At 28.2% G+C, this 25,197-nt stretch overlaps 3 protein-coding genes across 4 annotated transcripts; 2 read left to right on the top strand and 1 right to left on the bottom strand.

Annotated features, from left to right (window-relative positions):
* Positions 1–236: 236 nt before the first annotated feature.
* On the top strand, positions 237–3,336 carry LOC107173403 (uncharacterized). Of its 2 annotated transcripts, none has more exons than XM_089220375.1 (11): positions 237–555; positions 678–874; positions 1,014–1,109; positions 1,455–1,568; positions 1,664–1,762; positions 1,875–1,967; positions 2,081–2,176; positions 2,261–2,344; positions 2,417–2,500; positions 2,567–2,663; positions 2,896–3,336. In XM_089220375.1, the coding sequence occupies exons 1-11, from the start codon at positions 485–487 to the stop codon at positions 2,936–2,938; spliced, it is 1,074 nt and encodes a 357-aa protein (XP_089076501.1). In that variant the 5' UTR covers positions 237–484; the 3' UTR covers positions 2,939–3,336. The 2 variants fall into 2 exon arrangements, with proteins under 2 accessions (XP_089076501.1, XP_089076502.1); XM_089220376.1 differs by having other exon boundaries at positions 238–555; positions 1,455–1,550.
* A 7,152-nt stretch (positions 3,337–10,488) lies between these two features.
* Pex14 (peroxisomal biogenesis factor 14) lies at positions 10,489–24,746 on the top strand. The gene is made up of 8 exons (XM_015523938.2): positions 10,489–10,730; positions 22,928–23,080; positions 23,188–23,259; positions 23,337–23,390; positions 23,465–23,632; positions 23,706–23,837; positions 23,904–24,115; positions 24,175–24,746. Exons 2-8 carry the CDS (start codon positions 22,997–22,999, stop codon positions 24,530–24,532), a joined length of 1,080 nt encoding a protein of 359 aa, XP_015379424.1. The 5' UTR covers positions 10,489–10,730; positions 22,928–22,996; the 3' UTR covers positions 24,533–24,746.
* On the bottom strand, positions 15,085–20,565 carry LOC107173412 (testis-specific serine/threonine-protein kinase 3-like). Its single transcript, XM_015523940.2, has 4 exons — positions 19,928–20,565; positions 18,443–18,650; positions 16,961–17,142; positions 15,085–15,430 (listed from the first exon to the last, which is right to left on the bottom strand). The coding sequence occupies exons 1-4, from the start codon at positions 20,563–20,565 to the stop codon at positions 15,334–15,336; spliced, it is 1,125 nt and encodes a 374-aa protein (XP_015379426.1). The 3' UTR covers positions 15,085–15,333.
* Positions 24,747–25,197: the final 451 nt, after the last annotated feature.

The following is a 25,197-nucleotide window of genomic DNA, read 5'->3' as shown; positions in this document are numbered from 1 at the left end:
AGATATTATAATTTGTTGTTTATTCCAAGCCGAATAGATATGACACATTTCTTCCATGATACTGATATAAACCGTTTTTTTTTCTAGTGATATAAACCGTTTTTATTTACTGTCTGGTATCTATGAAGCCTGCTGGATTACATTACTGTTATCAGTCGTTGTATAACAATCCTTATCATTTTCCCAGAACCGTATACGGCTAAATACTAAATAATAAATGTTTATACTCTTTGGGTGAACTGAACCTGCACCGCCTAATATACCAATCTTTGAATCTTAAGACAAACTGTAATAATTAATAAAATTATAATACGACTCGGAGGATCAAATATTTGAGTTTATGGGAAAAGTGTAACAAAATACTCTAAATTATCATACAGTATTTGGTATCTTGGTGTAACTCATTTATATTTATCTAGGTACCCGTGTAACGTGTTTGTTACAATTCTGGTTTTTAATTTGATATAATTTGGAAATATATATAATGGTACAAAAGTGTTGCGTTACCAGTTGCAGATCCCAACGGTTTGGAAATCCGGGTTTAAAATTACATAAGTACATTGTCATTCAATACTGAAAAATATTTCTCTTTATTTAATTAATATACCTAAATTATACCTAGATAGGTATATACACAAATATAATATTTTAATTTTATATTTGCTATTTACAAATAGGTTCCCTAATCGAAAAAGTTTAAGTGATAAATGGGTGGCAGCAGTGAATAAAAATTGTAAGTTTCTACCAACTATCCATACAAGAATTTGCAGTAGGCATTTCAAAGCTTCTGACTATATAACTATTTTTGATGCAAAGAGGCTTAAAAGTAATGCTATTCCATCTATATTTCACCCACACAAAACTTTTTTACTTGGTAAGAAATTATCACGGAGTAGGTATACTCTAGGTACCTGTACGTTTTTTAATTTAAATTTGTATGTATTTATTTTTCTAAATAGGTGGTAAGATTTACTGTAAGATTTACTGTATTTTTGTTATTATTTTTCTTTCAGAATTTGAAGAGATTGAGGTAAATAATTATGTACCACCAAATTCCACACAAAAAATGAATTTTTTAGGAGACGAAGGGTTGTTTGATCAGAATTTAGGTAAATATCTACAGTGGCGTGGCAAACTTCATTATGTTATGAGGCACAGTTATATTGTAAGACCAACCACCCACTCCACCAATCTCAAAAAACATAAAAAAAATTTTTAAGATGAAATATATTTATTTATTTAAATAATAATGCTTTTTTAACACATCAGATGATCTTTGAGGACACCCACCACCCCTCAAACAGAGGCACGTGCCTCAAATATAGTCCTTCGTCACGCCACTGAATATCTATATTTAGGCAGCTATATTTTTTTCAAATTTCAAATTTATAGGTAATTCTTTTTCTAAATAGATGGTAAGATTTACTGTATTTTTATTATTATTTTTCTTTCAGAATTTGAAGAGATTGTAGTAAATAATTATGTAGCACCAAATTCTACACAAAAAATGAATTTTGTAGGAGACGAAGGGCTATCAGATCAAAATAATGGTAAATATCTATATTTAGGTATCTATACTTTTTAAAAATTCAAATTTATAGGCAATTTCTTTTCTTAATAGGTGGTAAGATTTACTGTATTTTTTTTATTATTTTTCTTTCAGAATTTGAAAAGATTGTGGTAAATAATTATGTAGCACCAAATTCTACACAAAAAATGAATTTTGCAAGAGACGAAGGGTTATTATTAGATCAAAATAATGGTAAATATCTATATTTAGGTATCTATACTTTTTAAAAATTCAAATTTATAGGCAATTATTTTTCTAAATAGGTGGAAGATTTATTGTATTTTTGTTATTATTTTTCTTTCAGAATTTGAAGAGATTGTAAATAATTATATAGCACAAAATTCTACACAAAAAATTAATTTTTTAGAAGACGATGAGCTGTTAAATCAGATCTTAGGTAAATATCCATATTTTGGCAGGTAGCTATACTTTTTTTAAATTTAAATTTAAATGTAATTCCTTTTCTGAATAGGAAAATTTACTGTATTTTGTTTATTATTTCCCTTACAGAATTTGAAGAGAGCGTGGGAAATGATAATGTACCACCAACTTCTACAGACAAAATTCAGTTGTTAGAAAATGATGTGCTATTAAATCAGTTCTTAGGTAAATATCCATATTTAGATAGGTAGCTATATTTTTTTTAAATCAATTCATTTAAAGTAAATACTACTGTGCTTGATTTAATAGAAACTGAATACATTCCAAGGATTGCGACATCAAAGAAGACCGAGATATTGTATCAGGCTACTACCGTTTCTGTTGCCACAATTGGTAAATATATAATTATTTTATTTTAATTACTTATAATTCTTAACATTGACATATATTTACAATAATTAATAGAACTTGAACATAATTACTCTAAGCAGACATTTCCAATCACATCAGTGGAAAATAAACTTTTGGATCAGCCTACAGTCTTGTTGGGTAAAAATTTATTTAAATTGTATTAATATTAACTAATTTAATTAAACATTTTGATATTTTTAACAGAACCTGAACAATTACCAGATATGCACATTAAAAAAGGTTTATCGACAAAAAAAGATTTTGAATCTATAATGCCTACTAAAAATAGTACACCTTTAAGGTAACTTTTATAATTATATAAACAATTTAATTTAAACAGATATATATCTGCCTATTTAAGAAAAACTGAGATATGTTGCCTATATTGACTTATGTCATACCCAAGGTATTTGCTGTTATAAAACACTTTTTCTAATAATCTCAACGCATTGTTTCTTGGATTTACACTAGTTAAGACATAGGCATATGAATTATAGTATAATACTATATAGGTAAATTTATATTTTTTTTAGAAAAAGAAAACTGATGCGGTTCTGCGGTGATTTTAAAAAATAAGATTTGGAGTCGCCTCAAATTAGAAAAAATTTTGAAATGTTAACAAGAAGCGTGCTATTCAAAATGAATAAAACTAAATCAATATGCTCAAACAGTAAAAAATCTCCTGCTCTCTTTATTTCTTGCTTATTTTATTAGTTTGATATATTATATGTTTTACATTATTAAGTGTAATTTATTTAAATATAAACAAGTTGTACATCAGCTGATGCAGTCATGTAGATTTGATACCATATTGTTCATATGAGTATATTCAAAATTCCAGCCAAAATTATTGAATAAAATTCTTAATGATGACGTCACATTCTAATACAATTATCAATTCATTACTATTTCTTTCATGGCTGTGTGTATTAATATTAGAATCGGTAAAGTTGCTGAGGCTGCAGATATATCAACTAGTTGATGCCGTTGATGGCACGAAAAAAAATTTTGAGGTAAAAAAAGTCTATTGTATAAAGACAATCGCTATTAATTATGTAACAACATAATATAATAGCTAATAAATACAAAATAAATCAAACAAATAATAATTTTAAAAAAAATCATTAAATCGTAGTAAATAATATTAAATAATAATTTATATTATACTATACATATATCACTAACTTAGATGACTTGACAGGAAAATTTTTACAAAAAAAAAATCATATATTTAAAAAAAACCATTATTTAACTAATTATCGTTGTAACTAAATATTTTGGGTTATATAGCTTTAAAAAAATCTTTAGACAGGTTTTATTAAAAAAATGTTCCAAGTTTTACATAGTTTTTTCTGACTGATACTTTTTCTTGAATTTTTCTTACTCGAGACTTTTCCCATTCCCCTACCCTCAGCTTTACAGGGTTACCCCATTGCAATATTTCACGAAATAATGGAGATATCAAAATTCCGGTTTTGTTAAAGACTCACAGGAATAAGAACTACAATTTTATAATTTTTAATTTATTTTAATGTTTTGGTAAAAAATGTTTAAAAATATATTTTTTATTTAATTATTTTCAAAAAAATTGACTATAGACATTGTGTAGAGTTTATTTTTCTGATAATATTGACGTTATAACATTTTATTTATATGAATTTCCTGATTTTCAGTATTTTTTCTAGTTTTGAAGAAATAAAATATGATTATAACTAGGCACTCTGAAATTGTTCAACACGCATGCGTTTACATATTTGATAATACTACGGTGTTAAATAATTCACGATTTCTTTTGAAACTAAAAAATAAAAAATCAGGAAACTTAGAATCGTCAATATTTTCAGAAAAATAAACTCTACAAAATGGCTATAGTGAATTTTTTGGAATTAATTAAATAATTAAATATAATTTTTAACTTTTATACCAAAACATTAAAATAAATTAAGATATGAAATAATTGCATATAGTTCTTATCCCTGTGATTCTTATTACAAAACCAGAATTTCAATATCTCCATTATTTCGGGAGATATCACAATAGGTAAATCCTCACGGGACACTGTATAATTAGTTAATCATGGTTAGTCTTAAACGTCTTAAAGGAGCACACAACACACACAAAAAAAAAAAATTTAATTATTTTTATATGTTAAATTATTGTAGATATGGCTATATGAAATGATTTAGTGAAAATCTGATGCAAACAAAATTATTACCTACTTTAAGAGATATTATAAAATGTAAAATAGCTGCGTGACGTCATTGCACCCTACTCTTCGTAATCGCCTATCTTATACGTGTAAAAGTTCCTCAGTTCTCACAACGATTTACCCACCTAAACATTTTATTTTTGAAAGTTAATTTACGTATAAATCTGTGGTTTTGTGAGTTTAAGACGACGCAAGAATCAGAATTTCTATATGACGTTTAGTTTTTTAAATATTTAAAATCTTAAAAGTGATATTTTTGCTAAACGGCGCTCCATGGCGATTTAAATACGAAATAAAAATTCCAAAATTTCTCTTTTAAGATTTTAAATATTTAAAAAACTAAACGTCATATAAAAATTCTGATTCTTGCGTCCTCTTAAACACACAAAACCACACATTTATACGTAAATTAAATTTCAAAAATAAAATGTTTAGGTGGGTAAATCGTTGTGAGAACTGAGGAACTTTTACACGTATAAGATAGGCGATTACGAAGAGTAAGGCCCAATGACGTCATGCGTTTTTTTCAATTGCTCATAACTTATTGAATAATGTGAGTAGAAACGTAAAACTTATAACATTATCCTTATAATTGAACATTCTTTCAAATAAAAAAAACTTAATTTTTGTGTTGTGTGCTCCTTTAAATTGTTCTGTGGTTGTGAATGAACATTTTGTTTTTAATTAGCATGAACCATGAAGAGATCTTTTTGGGATCGCGAAAATTTTTTAAATATGTCACAGCGCATTTAACCATCCGACCATCCAGATAATGTGATATATTCAGTGGCGTATTTAAGGTTTTTCCGCCTCTAGGCACTTTCCAATTCGCCGCCTTCCTCCCTCCTTCATCCTTCCTATAATTATTTATAAAACATATTTAAATATACAATTTATTATATTATAATATTATACTAAAAAAGATACATTGAGATACATGTAGATATATAGTTGATTCATTTTGAGTGAACAAAAATTAGTTGAGTTTGATTTCATCAAATGAAAAATACTTTTTATAATTTTGTAAAAAATAATTGTTGAAATTTGCTGCTTTTCAATGTTGCCGCTCTAGGCCCGGGCCTATAGGGCCTGTGCCTAAATACGCCTCTGGATATATTATATGATAACAAATTTGAATTTTGGCAATGTTAGCATTTGAAATAATATTTTGCAGTTTTGTACAGTGTAAAAAATATGTTTATTCTGTTCATGCAAGTAGGTATACAATATTTCTGTATTTAAATTATGATTATATATTATGTTATATTGTTAATTTTAGTTCAAAACATCAATAAGAAGTATAAATAAAAAAATGCTATGAATAAAAATGGTATTATATAATAAATAATACTCAGAATAATATTATGACGTTTTAATTTATAATTGTCATAAATGAATAATATAATACTAATTATTTAATTATCTAGCATTATGTGTTGCTCCTAGTCTTTTATTCTGTTCAACACCATAAGATAAATCGTGTGGCATTTTATGTGGTTTCATCAGAACACTTTCAGAATTGAATGATTTTGGAGTACATATGGCCAGGGTTACCAGATTAATTTTTTCCAAACCCAGGACATTTTGAATGGATAAATGTTATATAAAAATATATATTGTCATATGGAAGAAAAAAATATATATGAACTATAAATAATAATAAAATAAAATGCCTATATGATTGTCACACATAATCTTGCATTTTATTATATGTAGGAAGAATATTTTCTCATGGTTGAAAATCTCTATTTTATCGAGCAAAATTTTGAAACCGGGACAAATTGCTGTCTCGCGATAGTGTTTCGGGACACTTGATTAAAAATCAGTAGTGTCCTGGCAAAACCAGTACGTATGGCAGAGCACTAGAATTAGGTTGGCTTCCATAACTGTGTTCTGAAATGCATTTCCACCTAGGGACTCTTCCTGCAGCTAAATGTTTTCTTTCTTTAATTTCAGTTTTATGCCTGGATCTATAGCTGCAGGTTGCGTACCAATGCGTTTGTTTCCAACTAACTATTAAGTGTCTTGGAAGTTGGATGAAGACCAGAATATTTGCCGAATGTCATCATAGCTGAAAGAAGCCTAGTATGATTATTTACATTCTTCTTGAATGAATTACCCATTGGTCCCATTGCTTTAATACCCGGTGTGAAGTAGATTTCATCTGATTTTATGTCTTCTCTCATTTTTTGTACTATCACATCAAACATTTGTAGAGCATTACCAATATAGTTTCACTTGCATTGATTTCCATGTTCTCAATTTCTTCAATTATAATCTTCTTCGATATTGTATCTTAAACCCAATTTATATTAATATTTCGTTTTAAATTGTCTTTAGTATACAAGTTAACAAGGGTTGAGGTTGCTTGAGAATTGAACCCTATACCATCCATTTTCAATTTCTGAGCTACCTGTAGTGGCGATTGTATGCAATTTTTATCTAGTTTCTTCATTAGTTGGTAAACAAAGTGTAAGATCCACATTTAGGCTTGATGTTACAAATATCTGGTGCATGCGAGGTTTACCAGTACAACCTTCTAGATAAGAACAAATCCTTAAATCCAGGTCAATATTGTATAGTGTGTTTTTATAATTATTTTTCACTTCATATATTGATCCCAAATGTTTAAATTCTAATTGTTGTTGACTGTTGTTGGGAGTTGGTTAATATAAATATTTTTTTAAATATTGTGCACGGCTATTAGCTGCAATATCTAACAACTTCATTTCATAAAACGCGTCAAGATAGTTGACAATAAAAAAAGCTAACTGTATAGGAGAATATGCTTTTGTTCTGTCAAGTATTGTATCTTTTACAATCTTAAATTCTTAACTCCTGCTTCATATATATTATTTGTGTTTTGTTCATGTGTAATCAATGATTTTCTTAAGCTAAGTGCCCATTTGTTACGTTGCTGAAATAAACTTACTACAAAAGTCTCAAATTTAGAATATTTTTCATCATTCATAACTTCATGGTAAAATATTTCTAATTCTTCAACAATTTTTGAATACAACATTTTTAAATTTTTTTTATAAAGAATTTGAGGATGCTGCTGTGAAATTATGCTGTGATGAGAGTCACATAAGTACCGGCAAGATGCCTGTAATTAGATATGCCATTTCAATTGGATTTTTACAGTTAAAGTTCTTAGATCTTCAACTTTGAAGGTTGAAGTGAATGTTAAGCATAAGAAGAACTAAAAAAAATAATAGTTATGTAATATTTTACATTCCTACAGTAAATTGTTCAATTTCTATAAACTTAGTTTCATTAACAAGATAATTATAACCTTCAGCTAATATGCTCTGTAAATAGTGTAAATCAATAAAACTAATTTTAACTAAGTACATAGGTATTAACAGGGGAGGACTAGCCTATTATTTAGAAGTGCAATTTCAAGACAAGTCTTGATTGTATCCTAGTTTTAAAAATATTTAAATATTTAAAACTTGGGTTTTCTAAACTAAAATGAATGATACACCTTTTTAAGCCTTCCTACACTGCATTTTTAGTCGAACATTGAGTAAATAAATAGTAGATACCTGAAATACTCATTATTGTGGCATGAATGGGTGACAGTATGTTTACCTGAATTTGTTGTGTTTACATATATAGTTTTATAATTAATTTTTTTAACTAAAAATAAAATATTATTAGTTGTAATAGTAACTAATAATTAGTAATAAGTACTTTATTCTTTTTTATTCTTTGTGCATTTTTTTGGCATATGTTATCATCGACTATGCCTGTTTTCTTTGTAAATGTCTTTTTAGTATGTTTATACTCATATATTGTATCATAAATAGTATATTTAAAAATCTGAAATACATGTGACCAAACATTTTGCTCATTGAATATATGCCAAGCAGACACTTGGAAATTGAAATGTTTTATACACAAATTAGATTTATACATTCCAACAATCCAACCAGATTACTACTTACTAATATCCTACAGTCCACCGTCATGAAACACAATGCAAATTATTTTTTGCTAATTTCTTTTTATATACCGAATAGAAATAATAGGAACAATAAAGTTATAACTTACAACACTTATATAAATAGTCAAAGAAAAGTAGAACATTTATTAGTAAATGGACATACAAAATAGTCAGATACATTTTTTATGGTACATAATTTTACAAATTACAAGTTTTGAAAATAGAACATGATATAATTAATCATATTAAATAGGACATTAACATACAAGTTAACATTAATTTAATTAAGTAGGTATTTAATAATTAGTATAATAAAACTAAGAATATAAAAAAGAAAAAGAAATAGGTACATTTAAATAAAATATATCATTTAATAAATGGCATTTATGATTTATGTCTAACAAATATTAAACGGTTTTGTTTTAAAAGTTTGTTGGCCATGGTTCTTATATATTATTAACCTAATATTCAACTTTAACTTAATAGTAACCATTATGATATTGGGGAGAAAACAATGTTTAAGTTGATTGAATATTTTGGTTATAGCTTAGGTTACAATAGTTATTGATACAATGAAAACTAATGTGCAGTGATGAGGAGTCCATATGACTAAAATTCACAAGTTAAGATAATATAAATGGTAAAAAAAAAATGTTAAACATGTAAATGTCATACACGAACACTGATATAAATATTGACTAGCATTATTCATAATATTTGAGCAGGTACCTTAGGATTTAAACTATTAAAAATTGTTCTTCGCAAATTTAACTTAAGTATTTTACTATTTATTTATTATTTCTTATATTATTTGAAATGCATATATAACCAAAATTCAAAATTTTTATCAATGTTAACTTGGTCACATATATATCATATCTGGATGGTTAAATCATAGAATACCTATATGAAATAAATATTTTTATATTCTATATTTTATATTTTTTTATAATAATTATTATATTTTAGATTCTGAGCAGAGCGATGGATGTATTGATTTTACCATGATGTGTGTTTGTTTTTTTTTGTGTCTGTCATCATGTTTTGGGGCAGTAAAAGTGTTTTGATTTTCAACTTCAGTACTGACAGTACTTCGTTCGATCAGAAAGTGAATTTAGTTGGTACTTTGGGGGGGGGGGGGTCAAAAGTAAAAAACATCTCAATATTTTTCTAAACGATCGGGATAAATAAACTAAAAATTAAGGGAAAACGGGAAATTATACGCACAATTAGTGTTCGACAAAATCGATTTTGATTTTTGATGTAACTTTAAAACAAATGACCATAGATAGGAACATGAAAATTTCACCGAATGTTTATATAAGTATATTCTATCCACCATGCAATTTTCAAAACATTGCGACTTAAGTTGAACTATTTATGGGCATATGCAATTTTCGATCATTATTAATTAATTTAAAATTAATATCGATAAAAATGTATTTGTTGAGTAGAGAAGCTTAAAAATTTAATACAAGGCTCCTAACATATTTTTACAATAGCAGTTGAAAAGTAACAGAAATACACAGGTAGTCACAATTCTTTTTTATAAGCATTCAAAGTTTGAATTTTGACAACATACGTAAAAATCACGAAAATTCGCAAATTATTTTAAGCTAGAAATTCATAAAACATTTTCTTATTAAATCTAAGATTTGAAAATGTTTAATAATATATCCTAGACACTAGACAGTTAAACCGTCTCCGCTCAGAATCGTTTTTCGTATTCGTATACAATGTTATAATATCATTGGATTCAAATTTTATTCCATCCATTACAGTAACCCACTTGTAACTTGTAACCTACTGTACACTGTACAGCAGTGGCAGTGGCCAGTGAGCATAGCGACATCCACGACTTCCCGCTTTTTTTTTTATTTCGTATATTCTGTGATATAATGTTATCACATATTTTATGATAACGAGTCATCATACCGAAAAAACCATGATAACACATAATATTATAATGTTAACATTTGGAATACCTAAACCTAATATGAAAATTGTAAACAAAGTTATTATTTTACTTTTCAAATAACACTTATATACGTACGTCGCTCACTCGCTCATTTAGAACATGATAATTTAAACATACCTACCATAGTACCATGAGTGGAAGACGGAAGTGGATTTACTGGATATAGTTAGTTGTTCTTCAATTCTACATTCTACAAACCATTCGGCGGCTGAATACTTACATTGACTTTAAGGTAAATTATGAGAAATTATACCTATTAATTTAATAAGTAGGTAACCTTATTTTGTTAGAATAAGTTAGGTATGATGTTACATATTTTTTAAGTATTTTCTGAAAACAGTAATTTCAGTCTTAAGTGTATTAAAAAATCGATATTTATAAATGAAGTACTTAATAGTAATATTCAATAGAATTTCAGAAAATAAAAGTATAATTATAAAAAAGTTTTTGGTTAGGTAATTTATTTATGATAATTTATTAGAAATTTAATTTATTATAATTTGTGTTCTATTTTTGATGTATAGTTAGAAATTGTCTTTATAATAGTTTAGTTTAATATCTAACTTTATTCATATAATATAATATTTGAATAACTTAAAAAAAAAAAAAAAAAAAATAAAGAACATATTAAGAACTTAACATTAAAATCATAAACTTACCAATTTCTGTTATGTAAATATGCATATGACATAAAAATTCATTATTATTTGTTTTTATTGATTTTACCAAAAGCCTGTACCTGCAATAAGAATGTAGTTTAAGTTTCTATGGTGATAAGTGGTAACTTTGAACATTGTTCAATAAATCATTTTTTTAAAGTAGGTACCTATGGTAAATTTATTAATTTGATGTAAAATATAAATACATTTTATAATAGAATTTACTATTTAAATCGGAAAATATTTTAAATGTTTATTTCTTGTGAACCATAAATAATGTTCTTTTGGTTTAATCGAGATGGTCGGAATGCTCGTAATACTAAACTCCCAAAGGTACAACCAAAGTTCATTAATAAACAATTATCAAATAATCAAAAACGTTTAACATCTTCTGAGAAAAACAAAACTGTTGTGTACCCAAGATTTTCACCTGTGAATTTGCCTTCTATCAATTCAAGGTATCCTTACAGAATGCTGGAAAGACAAACAACATACATTGTTTCAAATCCTGTTTTTGTGAAACCTACAAAATCAACAAAGCAACAAAAAAAACCAAAGACATTTAGTGATTTTAAAAAGAACTTAAAAAAAATAAATAAAAAAAACAAGAATGAAAATGGAATGATGTGGATTGATTTATAAATTCTTCATTTTCTCGGTTACCGGCCCATTAGACCATTGCTGCCTTCAAGAGGTTTCGCCATCCATCTCTGTTTTAAGTAAGCTCAAAGGTTACGTTATGATCTATTTCTTTCAAGTCTCTGATTATTACATCGATCCATTGGGTTCTTAGACTTCCTAAGGGCCTTGTTTTATTCATTTTTTCTACAAGTGCTTATTTTATTAGTTTACCATCTGCTCTACAAGTGTGTCTAAATCACTGTAGTCGCCTGTTCCTAATAAACACTATGATATCTGGTCTGTTGTGCAATATCTGTAATTTATCGTTTTTTCTTCTTTCGTAAGTATTCGTTTCTTGGTTGAAATGTGGCACATAGATGTTCCGGATTATTTTTCTCTTAGATATCATTAGTTTCCTTTCATCGCCTTTTGTTTAATGACCATATCTCACAAGCATATGCTATTATTGGGCATAAGTAGCTATGTTAGAGCCGATTTTTTTATGTTGATTTTAGTAGTTTAACTATACTATACTAACATCTGTTCCCACACATAATTCTTTCAATCACTTTCTGGTGCATATAATTCTTATTATTGACATTTACACCTAGGTACCTACTTTAAGTTATCTTCTACTTCAAATTTATTTTATGTTACTAACTAAAAGATGGTTTGAATTCTGATTGTTCCTTGACATCAACACATACTTATTTTATTTTCATTTATACATAGGTCAATTGACTTACTTGCTCTCTAGCTAGATTACTTTACTAGTTTCTTAATTTTTTGAACGATTTCTTCTTTCCTAATACTACAATATCATCGGTGTAAGCTGATATCACTGACTCTCCATTTATGTTAATATTGCCCAGGGTGCCTTATACATCATAAGATATTTGTCTGGATATTTTGGTGTTTTCTTATATTGTTAGCTGTTAGTAAAATGCAATTTTTAAAAGTATATATTACATTGTGACTTGTCTTCCTGTTTGCTAATATAATTTACCAAACAGATGTTTATTACCTTGGTATATTTCCTTTTTAATGTTTTAAACATTGATATGATTTAAGTTTTAAGAAATTTTTAATACTTGTTATAAGGTGTAGTTTTATCCCAACTCATGTACATTTTACATACATTATTAATACTATATGACCACAACCCACGAGATTTGGTATTAATATTTTGTTAATATTAAAATATTGTAATATGGATTTTGAAAAACATCAAAAATTTTTATTTTTTCATGATTTAATTTATTTAAGCTTAAATTTAGTGGCTTCATAATATTAATTTGAATCTAATTCAAATGTTAGCATCTCTGATATAGTTATATGTAGTATACTTGTATCAACATTACTCAAAGTTGTTCAATATTAACTACTTCACCTCCCATTCAAATAAAATAGTTCATTTCTACTTATAGGATTGTCTTTTACTATTTGCTCATTAATCAGTATTGTGATGCATTACAAAAGCGATTTCATTGCATTTTATTAGATTACCTACATATTTTGCATTGCTTAAATTTATTTTTAAACTTTTTATACTTTTATTTATGTTTATAATTCATGTAATGTTTACAATAATTTTATATTACCCCTAGCAATACTAATTTATTAATATTACATAAATAGTATACCTACATATTTTATCATAATTTGATATCTAGGAATGAACCTAATATTATGTTTTGATTATAATTACATATCTATTTATCTAGTATATACATTTAATAACAAAATTGTTATTTTTTTTTTAATGTATTAAGTATTATTTTTATGTAATCAATTTCATTTTAATTACCTTCCATTCCCATAGCTTTAATATATATATATATGTATATATAGAGAGATTTTTATTCTAATTTTTATTTAAGTGAAAACAGATAATACAAGTTGTATAATATTGTAATACATAAAAATAAGTATTAACTATATGATATATTGTGTTTTGCTATTTTTATAATCTTTTGATAAATAATAAAATATATTTTATATTTTAATCTGGTACATAATAGTATATTAGTACATTACTTATATGAGTTGGATATTTAGTCCATTCCAGTAGCAGTGTTAACTGTTAACTTAGATAGGTCAATAGCATATAACTAATTTTAATAATAGAGAATAATCATTTTTAATATTTACTATTTTAGTATTTTCTAACTCAATCTAAAACATTAAAGCACAAATATTTTATTTGTAAAAGTTAATTATAAAACACATTTTTTGAACTGTATTTAGTCATTATGTCTTGTATACAAGTAATAGGCGTATAAATTGATATAATTTATTAATTATTATATTTATGAGTTCAAGTTTAAATACTTAATACTTTGGGAGGCTTCAGGAGTTTTTAAGGGGGTTAAGCTCTCCTAAGCCTCTCCATTTATTGCGTATAAATGTTTGCCGTTGGTTACTCGGATAAGGTAAATGCATGCATCAAATACTATGGCCTCGAATAAAGAAATTATATCTTAAAACAAACATGAGATTTGAACAAGCCATTGGTTACTTGGGCCGATGAGAATGTTTATGTACAAGCACTACAAACTACTTGACTGGTAATTATTGTTTAGGAACTAGTTTGGTTTTGGACTTGGGTTGGGTACAGAAAATGCATTGTGTAGTGATAGCAAATTTATATAATGCGCTTGACTACAGTAAAAAAGCAATGAATATTTTTAGATCTAGCAAAAGTTTTTGATATAGTTGATCATCTTGAACTTTTTTAAAATTTTACCAAATTTAAGCCTAAAAAATACTTGTTTAAAATGGTTTAAAAGTAATTTAAATAACAGAAAACAAAAAGTGCAAATTAATGATACCACAGGTGAAAAAATGATATTATTAACTGTGGTGTACTATATTACTATAAATCTAGTATTATGGGCCTGTTTTTATTCATATTATTGTTCACATGAATTCCATATATGATTTAAAAATTAATGAACAAATTATAACATATGCTGACAAACCATCCCCGTTCAGAATCTCTTTTCGTATACAATGATATTATATCATTGAATTCAAATTTAATACCATCCATTTTTAAATAAAAAAATGAAAAAAAAATATATATATACATATATAATTTTTTGTGTATAGAATATAGATTATTATTTATTGTTAAAATCAAAGTTATAGTTGTGTCAAAGTGATTATCATTTATTAGTTAAATTGTTTATAGCTGTACAGAACTAATTTATTTATTGTTATAATTTATTTTGATTTAAAAATATTTCAAATATTTCAAATATTTTACTATAATAAATAATATATAAGGCAGAATCGGCTCAAAAATTTTAGTTTATTATAAAAAATGTACATTATGATAGGTACCTAACTAACCTACATGTCTAATATTGTATTGGGACATCATGGACATTGTTTTTGCGCATGTTTTTACTTGTGTTTGCTTTTAAATATTTAATTCTAAAGAATTTGGTTTTCACTTTGAAATTTAGATTAGTACTTCTCGAGTTCTGATCTTTATTTTGATAATTTATGATTTATTACGGAAGAGAATTTATGAATTACCTATCTTGATAGTTAATGAGTATGATATGGGTTTTGTTGTTTAACCCATGGATGATGTTTTACTTGATTCATCGTTGCTCTTTTATTAACATCCGGTTCTAAAATAATCCTGTGATAATAAAAAAAATACTTTGGATACATATACAACAAATACTATTGTAACTATGTTATTAAGTTAATATTAGGAACAATAATGTAAATGTTAAATGGTAATACAATCATTTTTGAAAAATAAATATAAAAAATCGTACATGGTTTATGAGTAAAACTTGTCAGTGGAAAAGTAGTGGTGTATTTATGAATATGGCACCTCAAGTACACAATTAAGTAGCATCCCATTTTCATAACATGGAATTATGGGATAAGAGGGGTTGGGTGTGATTCATAATATTCTTCTCCCTTCACCCTGTGTCAACAGCTCTGACATAATTATAAGGTGCTTGGCATATGCTGAAATAACCCACGTGAATGTTTTTGACAAATCGATTTGTTTTTTGTTGTAACTCTATAAATGTTATTTCATTTTAAATTCAGGGTTTTGGTCCGTAGATGAGCCATTTAATGAGAAAATTTCAAGTAATTAATTAATTAAATAGAAATTAAAAAAAAAAAATAATACACCAGTAATATCATCAACGTAAGTGTTTAACCATCTATAGCAGGGGTCTTCAACCTTTTTATGCAGCGGGCCACGTATTATTTTTTAATAATCTTGCGGGCCGCATTTGTAGTAAAAACATGTATTTTATACAAAAATTCAGTTTTATTATTAAAATTTTCATGATTACATTTTAAATTACAAATTATTATTATTATTATTATTAAAACATATTATATAGATAAACATTTTTTGTTAATTACAAATTTTTTATTTTATTTTTAGTGTGATAACTGACACTGTTTTTCACTAACTAATTTGTTTATATTTGGTTGGATCTGCGACGAGGCAATTCTGAGTGAACTTTCCAAGTGACTGTCAGTTAGAAATCGAAATAGTATCGAAATAGTATCGAAATAGAAAATATACATGCTTAATTTCAAATGTGATCGCGGGCCGCATATTATGACAGGGCGGACCGCAAGCGGCCCGCGGGCCGCGGGTTGAAGACCCTTGATCTATAGGTATAGCATGCTACGTTTTATTTATGTATCCATTAAAAATCATTTGTATTTGAGTATAGGGCCGAGGACTAAGCCCTAAAAAAGCACATGCTGTGTAAGTGATTAAGTAATTAAAGGCCATATAATATGCTCTAAAAAATTGTTTCTAGTGGCTTAATATTGACAAATATTCAATGCAACCGCAACCACTTCTAACAAGCGTTTGAAATTCGAATTCGCATTGACTGATTTTTATTTTGTTGTAATTCAAAAACGAATAAGTACAGGTTCTTGAAATGTTCAAATATTTGTTTTATTACGTTATCTATTATAATACTAACATGTTTCAAATATAAAAGTTCATTATTTGTTTTATGTATTTTGAATCTCAAGCACCGTCGCATCCTAAGAGAACTAGTAATTTGGGATCAGTGGACAATTTTCCACTTAACCCTCCCTTAAATACACCACTAATTAAAAGTGCGTGAGTGTGTTGTGGAATGTAACAATAATAATATAAAAAATACATAATATTTACGTGATAAGTTTCATCGCTTCTCGGGGTACGGGTTTCTTTGGCCTGGAGAACTTTTTAGCGATCTGATTTGCCACAATCTGCTGTCGGTTAGAGTGCGGAAACGGCATGGTGTCGGATAGTATCACGTATAGCACAACTCCTAGTGCCCACATGTCGTAGGAAATTGGGTCGTATGGTATGCCCTTGACCAAAAATAAGTTTAAATAAGTGAATCGTGTGAATGTGGGGTGTAAGTTATTAGGCGACAATAATTTTAATATCATCACGTCTAGTTGACTGATTCATAGCGCACACTTCGTAAATTTTGGGTAATAGCTTAATATAATTAGGTACTATTAAGGTAGGTACATGTTTTCTTACGTGTACCTAAATTTTTTCTACTCAAAATATAAAATTTATCATTATTTATCAATTATTTTGTAAACAGATAATAAAATAAATATATATTTTTTGAAAAATATTAAAAAGTGTCAGGTATATGGCGAAAGTACGAATATTGTAACATAATAACATATATATGTATAATCCATATAATTATAACATATACATCAGTAGCAGGTATAATGTGTGAGTTGATTATGAGTTAATTACAGAAGTCACCCGTTTATGGCACTTGAATTGAGAATTATAAGCAGAATTAATTAGAACATAATTTATGTATTTCATTATGAAAACCATAATAAAGTTTATACCACTTAAGTATAATATATTATTACTTATTAGTTATTACTTATATACGTAGTGTATTTGGTATAAAGTCTATTTGTCTACTTGTTATGAAAACAAGATCGAGTATGTTTTAGTATGGACTTTACCAGTAAAAGCCTAGAATCATTAAAATCCTCACATTTTTCCAAACCTATTTGTTATAATTTAATCTTATTTCAACATCCCCATTGTTTATTTGTTTTCAAAATCTTTGTTAAAACTAGATTGTTCGTATTTTTGTCATGACAACATGGTTTCTAGTTAATTTATTTATCGGACTCATAATAGGGCATAGTCAAAAAAAGGATGTCAGCGTACTGTTTGTTTCTATATATGGCCTACACGTAACATAGATTTAACATTTTAACGTATTTGTGAAGAATCATTTTAGATTCTGAGCGAAGTGATACATTTATTAATTTTACAATGACGTATGTTTTTTATTTATTTATTTATTTTTTGTATCTGTGTACACGATAAGTAGCTGAAATAATGGTTCGATTTTCAATTTCAATAGTTTTTCCGATGATAAAGTGACCCTAATTTGGTGCATCAAAGGGTCAAAATTTAAAATTCTCAGTTAAAAGCGACGGGAAAAACAAAAAAAGTAAAAAATTTTAAACTGGCTACTAGGCTTTCAATTTTTTAAAGTTTTTTTTTTCTATAAATGTCAATAAAATTTTATTCGTTGGGTAAAAAAGCTTGAAATTTTTCGTTCGAGTGTTTAATGCACTTAATGATTCACTTGACGGCATATTATACTATTATACGCACTTGTAACACTTCGGGCGCAGCATATGACGAACTGCCGCAGTACGTCTGGCTCATCAGTGTCCGGCCTCTCTCGTCCGCGCACAACCTGGCGAACCCGAAATCTGTCAATTTTACTGTCCGCATGCTTTCCAATAGCACGTTTTCACATTTTATATCCCGGTGCGATATGTTTTTTCGGTGCAGGTAATCCACGGCCTCACATATCTGCCTGCGATGACCATGGCGCGTACGACCGTGAAAAAAATCGAGAGCACACAACATAATAATCAGTGGCGTTGGTATATACGAGGGCGCACTTATAGGCCATAGCTCATACTCAAATTTCAGTATGAATTGAAAGATTTATTATAATGTATTTATTCGTCGTAATCACAACCCCCGGCCCTAATGCTTCGTGTGCAATACGACAGATATTGTCTTTTATTTGATTCATTGTAAAAATACGTAGGGTTTTTTTTTAAGTGAAGAGTCAATAATATGTTATTTAATAAACGTGAACCAAGTGAATTTTTCGTCAGAATTTATATCACATAATGTTTTCATCGACCTAGCCTATTGATGGAGTGAGTTATGCGGGGTGACATCTGCCGCGATCTACAATCACTCTATTTAGTGCGTAAAAAAATAATACAACTATGATTAACGAATGTTTAAAAGGTTTTAAACATTACATCTATGATTCAAAATTTTAAATTCCAAAAAATATATAATTTATTCATCGAAATTATTAATAGGTACACAATTCTCTAATTCGTAGTGAACATTTCTAATTTTAGGCTACACGCTTAGTGTTGGAATTCACTAAAAAATAGAAACTGATATACGAAAAAAATAAATATATATTATATAGGTAAAGGTGATTCGTATCATTAATAGTGATTATATATAACATTATATATATTGTATAGTGATTCAATATGCAATGTGTACAGTGCACTCATTTGGAAAAGTATTAAGTATGAATTTTTCAAGAAAAAATGTTTGCAAATTCATGCATTATTATTTTCATATTATTATATTTGTTCAATGAACTCATTATCGACTTATATATTTCTTAATGACTATCTAAAAGTGTATGCTCTCAAAATGTCGATCAAACCATTCAAACCATATGTTATAATTGTTATCTATAATTTATTATGATGAGCATTTGAAATGTCTCTGCGAGAGTTGGTTAGCAGGGCAATCAAGCGGTATAGGCCTCAAGATCTGTGTTCCACTCTACGTACTACTAGGTTTGTCAAAACTCAAAAATACTAATTGTTATAAAATTAAAAATTAAAAAAACAAGTTCCAGTAAAGTGTAGAGTGTTTGTTTCACATCGCAGCTAGCCGAGAGTCGATATGACGGTGCATTCTATGTATAATATCAAACTCGAAGAAGTGGAAAATACAAAAAACAATTTAAATATTATATTAATGTTGGAAAAATCTAACGATGAGCAAGGTGACGAACGCTATCGGGGATTCGTCATCGGCACTGACCTGAAGAACGTGTGCGCTTGCCAGTGGGGTATGGTCTTGACGTGTTGCAAGTAGCTGAGCAGGTCACCATTTTCGCAATAGTCCATGAACACGTGCACTGTGTACGGCGTCACGTATATCCGGTGCGTTCTGACCACGTTCGGGTGACGGACCGTGCGCAACACATCCAGTTCCCGGGGCAAGAACTTTCGGACGTATGACGAAGCGCCGCCTTCGCGCCGCTTGTTGATCACCTTGCACGCCACCCGGGCCGTGGACGGGTACAACGACGACGCGGTCACCGGTACCGTCCGGAACGCTATCCGGACTTTACTGTACGACCCGTGGCCCACGGTCGTGCCCAACCGGTAACCGTCCGCGGTCAACGCCTCCGACAGCGCATCCTCGTTGTCGAGGTGCACGATTCGCGGACGGTGTTTCGACGACTGTGCAAGAAGTGCAACGGGATTAGGCGACACTTCCGCGTGGGTGGTGGCTGTGGAACGTCGGCTGCACTGTTGCGGCGAGAGAATACGACGCTGTTGCTGCTCCAGGAGACGCTGGTGCTGATCCAATAGCCGCTGCTGGTGGTGGTTCTGGTGGTGCTGTTGCTGGTGGTGCTGTTGCTGGTGGTGCTGGTGTTGGTGGTGACCGTTCATGGAACTTCTATGGCAGTTAATGGTATATCCGTTAGCCGCCAAATTTTATATTCTATTACTTACCTACGATATTTATGATGAACACGCGTTTTCGTATTGTACCGGTTTAGCCGGGTTTGCGGTTTTTGAATTAAAATTTGACGTGACGGACGCAATACTTAATATTAACTATTTTTTATTTTCAATTTTTTATTTTTAAAAATATTTTTACCGAGCATACTAAAAAATTGGTGTACGCGGACTGCGATAATAAAATCGTTTTATGTTTGGAAAAACGAGTCGGCGTTGCTATACACGCGAAACTTTCCCGCCATCGTCATTCCTTATATACTGTTGAGCACTGCATATTATATTGTTATATCTTTATATTGTTTATTTTAATATATTATGTACTAAGATATTGTGTTTTTTGTGGGTACCATGGGCATCCCCAGGGGATGGGGCAAGACGTGCCACTTACCCCCTATAATTTTCTAAAGCATTATTGACTCCCATATATTACCCATCACGGCATCACATATATAATATACTCAAAAACTGAATTAAGACGTTTATGTTCACAAATCATAAGCATTAAATGTCTATATTCATACTATTAAGTCCTAAGAAAATCTCATGCGTCTTTTTAAAAATATAAAAGGTATAAAAAACAAGTAATTGCCCGTCATAACATTTATGATTTTATATAAATTAAAATGTACGTATGTTGTTTTTCGTATATTTACAATAATAACTATATATTTATTTACCAAGATAAAAACTCCATTTTACATAATATAAATAATAAATATTAATACTTAATAAATAAATGAATAAATTTAAATACGGTTTCAGAGATTTATAATTTGACAAATAAAAAACTACAATATAATAAGATCATAATATTATTCATAATGGTAATCATATAGTCATAAGAAATTGGTTGTTTTTAAGTTTAATTTAATTTATTCCAGGTTTTAAAAATTAAAAATATAAATGTTTAAGTTATTTCCTTAGGACATTGAATTAGCGAGAGAATAATTGATTATCATTATTTTATTTGGTGTTTCTGTGTAAAATGTATCTTTCAATTTTCTGTTAAATGAGTCCACATTAAATTTATTTAAAAAGATCTGGACAGTACAAATTATTATTACTAAGATTATATAAAGATATATTAGAATATTCAATATGTTCCAAAGCATTTATTGTAATCCGATAAAAAACTTTAACTTAACTTGATTTTGGGGATCTTTTTTTGAAAATCGCATTAATAGATAAAAAATGATAATTGAGATGTATTATTGCAGTAAACTCGATACCATTAAAGGAGTACGCAACACAATCAGTTTTTATTTTGAAAATAGGTATATTCTAAGACAATGTTTGCCAGATCTTTTTGATCGTTTTGAAGTCCTACGCTCAAATTAAAAAATAGTATGGTGTCCTTATTTTTAATGCATGCGTACTTGATAGTTATGTCTCGACATAGAACAGTTTCGATATTTTCTACCCTCGAATAATAGGTAAGCAACCGTCAATCAATTATATAATGATATGAATAGGCAGGTACTAGGTATATAATATAATCACGTTTCAAATCAAAATCATTAATTTTTTATCAATCATCGTATAAATTGGTGCTAAGTGCATGAGCCAACTTAAGAGTCTAGTGTATTCATAAAATTTGTTGTGTACCTAACGGCTTATTAAAGTATCAAAAATACTATTGTTGAATAATCATTTTTTAATATTTCTTATATACCTAGTCAATAGTTCCGTTTAGCACCGTTCGTTTATTTGAAAATGATAATATCGCTGTAACTATGGTTGATTTTTTTAATAGTAAAGTCACAAGTGTAAAGTGTTGTATAAATACAAACGTACAAAATTATTATTTATTTATTGTCTATATTGGTTTATTGAATATTTATTTTGTGCATCAATAATACGGCTGATTAAAAAAAGAAGATATATATATATATATTAAAAAAAACGATTTATATATATCTTTAAAACTGTTTTGTTTTGTTTTTGTTGTATAAGGAAAATAAAAGAATAATGGGGGCACTTATATTTTTGGAAATATAAAGTGCACTTGTAGTGTGAATATTCATTGCACATGCACTTACTACTTGCATAAATCTAGGCCTGGATAATATTATGTGGGTGTAATAGTACCTACCTACGTCGTAAACTCGTAACAGTAATTTTTCGTTAAAACTTTTGAGCAATAATAATTATTAGTTGCAAAGGGTGAGCCCAATTGAGTACCTTTATGTATTGTAAACTTCGTTGTCAAACACAAAGCGTTTTAATTTGATTATACATTTTTGGCTTGATGTGTTCCCTATAAGAGAATCATGCGTTTTATTTGTTTCAGGGTTTTCTGGAAACTAATTTCATAAAGTAACCATCTAGAAGTTCATTACGTGTTGCACCGTCCTACACGATGTCGCGCAACGATAATAAAGTCAACAGTGACGATAATTCAGTTGCTGATAATGCAGTGGTGAACTCCGGTGACGGCACTCCGGTGAGTATATTTATATATTATGTCATAATTATTACATATACATATATTTGTGTATTAATTGAAATTGTGTTGTTTGATATTTACTTTTCACATTTATTATTGAATAGACGAATAACCCAAGCACAAAAACAGCTACCGCGGCGCAAAGTACTTCCAACAATTCGGAAAAGAATGTTATGGTAGGTAGTAAGTTTATTCTACGATTTTTTCACCATAACTGTAATATTTTTGACTGTCCTTACATTATTTTATTTAGATGAATAATTCACAAATACTTGAACCACCTATACCTGCAATCCGCGCAAATGTGGTAAGAGACTTGACTAGAACCCGACAAAAATGTTCAAAGTTATTATTGATAATTATAATTTTGTTATTTTATAGGTAGCGAAAGCAATAGAGTTTTTGGTCCTCGAATCTGTACAAAAAATGTCTGCTGAAAGAAAAATCAACTTCTTAAGTAAAAAAGGATTAACTGATGCTGAGATTCAGTATTCAATTCAGAGAGCAGCAATGATCTGTTATGATAATCTAAGTCTTCATAAAACAAATGTTGGATATTCTATAAACCATAGTTAATGATGTTCATAGTTTAATTAACTTAACTCAAATTATTTTTGTATAGCCTCCGCCTGTTCATTACAATGCTTCTAGTGCAGTTCAAACATCATTTGAATCACAGAGCTGGTACAGTCGCCTGTTTGGACCAATAGCTTTTGCTGCTGCAATTGTATACATTGGCTATAAGTTGTATAAAGTATGCACAAGACTTATAAATATTTAGAGCATATTAAATATATATTATTGTCTTTTGTTGTTCTAGAAATATATTGAAAACTGGCTCTTTGGGGTTAAAAAAATTCCATTGGAAGTTCGTTTGGAAACATTAGAGTTGTCAGTCCAAAGGTGTTTGATGATGTTAGAAGAAAGAGACAATTCATTCAAATCATCAAATACATATGCCGATCAGCAAAAAGATTTCTGTACTCAAGTTCGTGCTGAACTTATGTCTATTAAAAAATTACTTCTCAATAGGTATTTATTGAAATAGGGTAATTTATTTTGATAAATTTTAAATAAATTTTATGGTTTAGATTCCAATTTCCTCCAGCCCCTGCATCTTCCAGCATACCACAATGGCAGCTACCAAAAAAAACCAAATCACAAGTAGAACAAAAAAAAATCAACAGCAGAGATGTACCAAATTCATTACAAACAAATGAAAAGAATATACATCTTAATGAGACTCAAAAAAGTCCAATAATTGGTATTCAATTAAATGGTCTAAATGGTAGTGATAACGACAAGGATCAATTAACAATTAACTCTACGTCTAATGAAACACCATTCCCAACAAGTTCTAACCAAAATTCAATTGTACGTGAAAATGTGAATGGTAATGGTGACATTTCTAGTGAACATATTAAGAATAATGAAGGTGTTAATCAATAATGTGAAATGTATGAATATAAAAATATTTCTTTCAACTTTTTTTTTAACTTTCAAGTTTGAAAATAATTATAAATCATATTATTAAAAAAATATTTTTGACATCTGTGCATTTTTAACTTATTTATATTTTTCATCAGTCAGGTTTCATATGGTTATGTCTTATGTGTATTTGAGATCTGAATAAAAATAAATTATCTAAATTTTTTTTTTGTGATTAGTTGAAACTATTATTTTATTTTTATTTGCATTTTAAAATATGATAAATTAAATAATAGATTGCATCTTTATTTTATTTACATTTTTTATTCGATGATGGAGGATGGAGTTATCAATATAGTAATAAATTTAATATGTTACTGTAATAAAGAAATAACTGTTAAAATTAAATTAATAGTTTATTTTTGTCAATCACTTTATTTTACATTGGTGAGTATTTAATTCACAGAACAAAATTAATTTAAAAAATATTAATTACTATTTTTGTTATTATTTTAAATTTTCAAATATTTAAAAGTGGAAAACTTTATGTTTTATGTATTTGATATTTTAAAATAATTAAAATATATTTTAAAATTAATATCTTATAAAAAAAATTGGTTTAATGAGTAGATAAATAATAATTTACTTATATCAATATTATTTTACATTTCATTAAAAATATGTTG

This window comes from Diuraphis noxia, unplaced genomic scaffold (genome assembly GCF_037042655.1).
Source record: "Diuraphis noxia isolate RWA-SAM2 unplaced genomic scaffold, SU_Dnox_SAM2 contig0002, whole genome shotgun sequence".
Classification (NCBI taxonomy): Eukaryota; Metazoa; Arthropoda; class Insecta; order Hemiptera; family Aphididae; genus Diuraphis; species Diuraphis noxia.
Note: the sequence above shows the minus strand (reverse complement) of the source record. Positions and strands in the feature narration are given on the sequence as shown.